Source organism: Pinus tabuliformis, chromosome 7, assembly GCF_031772625.1.
Source record: "Pinus tabuliformis cultivar Carrire ecotype Pingquan chromosome 7, CPIR1, whole genome shotgun sequence".
In the NCBI taxonomy this organism is placed as follows: Eukaryota; Viridiplantae; Streptophyta; class Pinopsida; order Pinales; family Pinaceae; genus Pinus; species Pinus tabuliformis.
The window spans coordinates 149,390,354-149,396,323 of record NC_142293.1 but is presented as its reverse complement, the minus strand read 5'-3'; the positions used below and the strand labels follow the sequence as shown (position 1 = coordinate 149,396,323).

Here is a 5,970-nt window from a genome sequence, read left to right as displayed (position 1 = left end):
ATGGTTGATAGCATCTACCTATATAAGAGTTTTATATATAAAATAATGTCTCTTTTTTCCATATTATATAACATCATTTGCAGGACTTTATTTTACCATTTAATATCAACACTAACCAAAAAGTCAAGCTAAACAGTTTACTGTAGGTTGATGATAAAATTAATTTGAAATCTAATTTATGCTAAATATTATTTCATTTATGTGTATTATGTAAATTGTTAATTATAATGCCATGTATCCTACAAAGGAGTTGATTGATAGAAAGATTGCCCCTCAGTCTAAGGATCTTCCTGCTACAGCTCGGCTCGCTGAGGAACTCTTTGCCCCGGCACTTTCCTCCTGAAATCATAGGCTCGCCGATCTTCTTGCTTGCTGAAAGAGGGACATGACCGACCATCCTTTAGGTCTTGTGGCTGGTTTAGTGAAATAGATATTAAGTGTATGTTGTTATTTTCATTATTTACAGTCAAACAAATAAATGCAAAATATTTTCTTATGATTAATGTAGATACAATTGCAATTTTTGAGTTATTGTCAGTGAATGTAAATACCTTTCACTACATTTCTGACTTCTGCTATAAATCTTAATACTATTTTTAAACACAAATTTAATCCACTGACTTGTACTATAAATCTTAATATTATTTTTGCCATTACCATGGGAAAACTTCATCCACACAGATCAATGGAACTAATCCATCATGGATCAAGTTTTCTGCCTTCTGCAGTATCAAAAAGGCCGAAAAGTAACTTAGCAGTCTAGATCATGTACAAATCTTGTAAACTAGATTTCCCTATCCTCTAAAAATAGATGTAAGCCCATCTACTTACTAGATTTTATTATTCAGGCGTATAAACACACTCATACAATACTTTTTCAGTTTCTAGTAAAGCTTTATGGGCAGTCTTGGGGTGGGGACTGCTATCAGAGGTACTGCTTTTTGTAGAGTTATCCCAAACATCTCAGACATATCAACACCAAAATCTTCATCCTTATTGACCATTGGGATGCACCAATTGAATGCATGAAGCAGAGATCCCAAAACAAAATGAACCATTCTGTGTGCCAGAGGCAGCCCGAGGCAAATCCTTCTCCCTGCGCCAAATGGTATCAGTTCAAAATCCTGGCCTCTGTAGTCAGTATTACAGTCTAAAAACCTTTCCGGTTTGAATTTCAGAGGTTCCTTCCAAACGTTGGGATCTCTTCCGATGCCCCATATATTCACAAACACTTGTGTGTTCTCTGGGACAACATATCCACCAATCTCGGCAGAGCTATCTGCTCTTCGTGGAATTATCAGTGGAGCTGCTGGGTGCAATCTGAGTACCTCCTTCACTACTGCTTGTAGATAGGGCAATTTTGCTATGTCTGATTCCTCCATTCTCTTCTCTCGACCAACAATCTCATCCAGCTCTGCTTGGGCCTTTTTCAGTACCGTTGGTTTTCTGATAAGCTCAGCCATTGCCCATTCAACTGTTGCCGAAGTGGTATCGGTCCCTGCAACGAACATGTCCTGCCAGAATGAGCACATAACTTTAGTTAAAATTGTATGATATTTGTGGCAAAAAGATGGGTTACAGAGCTTGCAAAGAAAGGAGAGCAGCAACCTCATATAATATCCTTAAATAGGCAGTGATGTACTTCAAGAACCAGGAGAGCAGCAAATGTTTTAGGGGCATTTGGTGCATATAGGTGTCTCTGCAAACAAATTATGGGAAATAACATCTGACACAGTAAAACAGAGGTAAAATCTTTAAAATAGGTCCAGAGGCAATTTTAACAGTAAAATGACATTCATTCAGCACCGTGTTTTAATTACAATTTATATTTCAAATATCGAAGTGGGTTAGTGTAACAATCAATCTATGGCTGGGAATTGGAATGAATAGTCACACTTCAAGTTACAAATATGAACAAAAAGCCATCAACTTTTGGATATGCCACTGTCGTTCTTTTAGATAAATTTCAGAGTCAATGGCAACAGATGTTTGCCTTGATTTATGTTTTTCAAACAGTCTTCCCCATTTTTGTTGCAGTCTGGTTTTTGGAGAATTGGACCATCACAAGCATTTCGTCCACATCTTGTTTTGTCTTTAACGGACCACTTCTCACTTTTCATTGAATTAAAGATAAAATTTATTTAGGAAAAACTAGTAATTTCACACAGGGTTCTGGTAAGGAATTCATATAAGGCAACTAAAATTGACCAAGGACCATTTTCCACTGCCCTGAAACTTATCTAACAAGCCGCCATTTCACTTATGATTTCTTTATGAATCTCTGCTAAGGCCAAGTCCATTTTTTTTTTAATCTCCAAAGTTTTGTTGAGAAAAAAGATTGAAATAAAAATTTGACTTCAAAAACTTGTGTTGAATTTGGCTGATTTCTTTCAGGGCCGTAGAAAATGGTCCTTGCCTTATCTTACCAGAATTCCTTCACTGAATCCTGTATGAAACAAATGATTCTAAAGAAAACAAATTATATCTAAAATTATTTAACAAACAGTGGGAACAGAGCTTAACACGGTACAGGAAAAATAAACAACATGCAGAGCAAATGCCACCCATTATTTGATCTCCACATGATCAAATTGCAACGAACATGGGAGATTTTGAAAAACATAAATTAAAGCAAACATAATTTTCGATCCTCCCTGTGACATTTACTTTCGGAGAGTTGAGAATGGAAGCTGCACTTCCAACATTGGATCAATATTTAGTATTATATTGAAAATTTCAACTACAAGTGTGAAAAACGAGTGCATGTCATATTATCTATTTTTCTATTTCTTTACCTGGGAAGGGGATTTCATCAAGGTTATGCTTCTCTAAAGCTAAGACTCATAAAGACCTTTCAGGTAAGACTAAGACCTTCAAGAGCTTGCCTTCTAGCTAGCTCAGACTCAGGGCCTTGCACTCTAGCTTATCAGGACCTTCCTTGAACAAATGAAAGGAGATGGAAGTGCATCTGGATCCCTCAGAATAGATGCACTGTTTTCTCTATTTCAGAATTTACCTTCTAGTTCAAGACCTTTTGTAGTATACCTAGGAGGGTAATTAGGGAGGTATCCAAAGGGAATAATCATAAATGTTTAGATAATACTATATAGGGAATCATTAATAAGTAAGACTTGTTTAATTCTAAACATTTTAGAGAAGAAACCTTCTAGTAATTCTAAAGCATGTTACAATATTTGTATTCACAGTATGACATAGGCCTTACTATTAATGGTCTCTATAACAATACCTGAGCATTTATCATAGGCATTATTATTAGTGATGGTCAGGCATTAATATTAGTGATGGTATTTAACAATACCTGAGCATTTATCATAGGTATTATTATTAGTGATGGTCAGGCATTATTATTAGTGATGGTCTTTATAGTAATGCCAGAACATTTATTATTATTCCCTTGGATACCTTCTTAGGTACAACATATTACCCTCCTAATCACACTACTGCTTTCGGGACTGTCTCTGAACTAAGGAAAGAAAAACAAAGAACATTCAAATCCTTTGGAAATAGATGGATCCTTTTCACTGTCACACAGTAAATGTAAGAGGCATGTAGTATAATTAAGCCTAACAATAAATTTTGCAGTAATGTTAGTGCTTTCTTTATCTCTTTGGTTGTACTTTCTACTTTTTAACAAAATATGCTGTTCCAACTTCCACTAGATGTACTACTATGGAGTAAATTGAACTCAATCGTTTTGAACTATTGTTCAGCAGTGAACTAGTAGGTGTTTACTTCCACTGACAAGGGTCCATTTCTGGAATGACCCTCTCTCCCTCCCACCACCTGGAAATCCCCAAGGTAGCATGTCCCCCTTCCCTGAGTTAATCAAAGGAAAATGAACATGAACTGCATTTGAATCCCTTGGACATTGGTTCTTTATTCCTGTCTTTGGTTGTACTTTCTACCTTTTAACAACATATGTTGCTCCATTAGATGTACTACTATGACTAGATGTACTACTCTGAAGGCCTTTCGGTTGTGGTCTAATGATAAACAGGTAGAAGTATTTTACTGGACTAATTTAATTCCCAACGTGACCTCACTGGGACAAAAAATTGAATAGTTTCTTTTGAAAACATGTCAATTCAATTCACTTACCATTAGCATTCCCTTGATGTCCTCCAGTGTGAATTGTGTACCACCCTTCTTCAAATCCAGCATGACCTCCAGAAAATCCTTCCCCTCACCGCAACTGTCATGAACATCTGCTTCCTTCTCTTGGAGACGCTCCTCGATAATCCTGTCGAAGAGACGATCAAATCGGCTTGCCAGGTTCTTCATCCTCCGTTGCAATCCCTGCAGATCAAACCTCTCAAGGCAAGGGAAAACATCAGATAAATTTGCAGTCCCTGATAACTTCAGCACTTCCCATACCATATCCTTGAACTCTGCAGCCTCTTGAGAGCCTGGATGGAACACAAGTTTCCCACAAACCATCCTAGCCACAAGGCTAAGCGAGGTCACAAAGGCACTGACCCCAATATTTACACTCTGTCTTTTCTGTGAGTCCTCAAAAATGGACTCAATGGTTCTATTCACCTCCTCTTTTCTCAGGTGCTGAAGGGCGTCCAGCCTTTTGGGAGAGAACAGCTCAGTAGTACAGATCTTTCTGAGAAACCTCCATTGAGGGCCATAATGAACAAATACCAGAGTCTTCCCTTGGTATGCAAATGTCTTTGCAGCTATGGTGATTGACCTGCTGGAGAAGGTCTGATCATTTTTTTTCAGCACCTCTTTTGCCATAGATGGTGATGACACAACTAGTGTTAACTTGTTTCCCAGTTTGAGGGACATGAGATCCCCATATTTCTGTGCAAGGCGGTAGAGAGATTCATGAGGCCTGTCACCCAACTGAAGGAGGTTTCCAATGATAGGCCATCCAGGAGGTCCTGGTGGCAATCTGTTTTTCTTCTTCTTCCTGATGCTGAGGAGGAGGACGAAAACCAGGAGACTTCCCACAAGAAGAGAACATTCTGTTGCAGCTTCGACTGGATACATATTGAACCAATTAACTGAATACAGATATTTGTGCACTCAATGCATTGAGTGGAATATGTGAAAGTGTGCCTCATATGGAGTTTAAAAGGAAAAAGAACTACGCGAGTCAAGCAAATCTGGTCGTTACACCATCCCCACCTTGAATGTTGGTTGAGTCCTGCCGCTCACATGGTCTAAAATGAACTAACACCTGGGAGTTCGACATCTGATTTGTTTATTGATTGAAGCTCACAACCAGTTTGAAGGTTGGTTGCAGATTGCATTGGTTAGGTAAGAACACTTCAATGTTTTTGAGTCAGTAAATGTTAATAACCGTGCACTAACCCAGTTGTCTATAATGTGACTTTTTGGAAGTCTTTCTGGTGGGTTTTTTTTTGGTCAAAATCCGGCAGCAATTTATTGGAATCGCAAGTTTCATAGCTAGTTTCTGCACAATCAAAGCGCCGCAGGGGTTTTTCAGGGTGTTGAATCCAAATATGCTTAAAAAACCATTTTAACTGCAACAAATCAAGATTTAACCTCAATTTCTTCGGCCGGATTCCGTCACCAGAATCTCCAAAAAATCGCATTATAGACAACTCCTAACCTAATTAGTCAATTTTTTCATTTTATTTATTGAATATTATTTTATTTTCATTTAACTAATAATATAGAAAAATAATAAACCAATTATTTTATTGCTTTTTCATTTTATTCCTTGAATACTATTTTATTCTCATTTAATTAATAACATAGAAAAACAATACCGGCCTGGAGTATGCCGTAAAACTGCTTCTGCTTGGCTAAGAGCTCGTCTTCCTCGGACGTAAGGAAACAGGTTAACGGCCCAAGACCCAGAGGCATCTGGCAGGAGTGAGAGCCTGCTCCCGATTACGGACCACCAGTAGGGTTATGCCAGGTGGCGTGGTTTTCCTATTTAACAGTGATGAGTCAAACCCAGCATTCGCGGAT

General features: G+C 37.9%; 1 protein-coding gene across 1 annotated transcript; it reads right to left on the bottom strand.

The window, feature by feature from the left end:
* Positions 1-629: 629 nt before the first annotated feature.
* On the bottom strand, positions 630-5,189 carry LOC149246296 (geraniol 8-hydroxylase-like). Its single transcript, XM_089457857.1, has 2 exons — positions 4,120-5,189; positions 630-1,514 (listed from the first exon to the last, which is right to left on the bottom strand). The coding sequence occupies exons 1-2, from the start codon at positions 5,017-5,019 to the stop codon at positions 885-887; spliced, it is 1,530 nt and encodes a 509-aa protein (XP_089313983.1). The 5' UTR covers positions 5,020-5,189; the 3' UTR covers positions 630-884.
* Between the last annotated feature and the right edge of the window lie 781 nt (positions 5,190-5,970).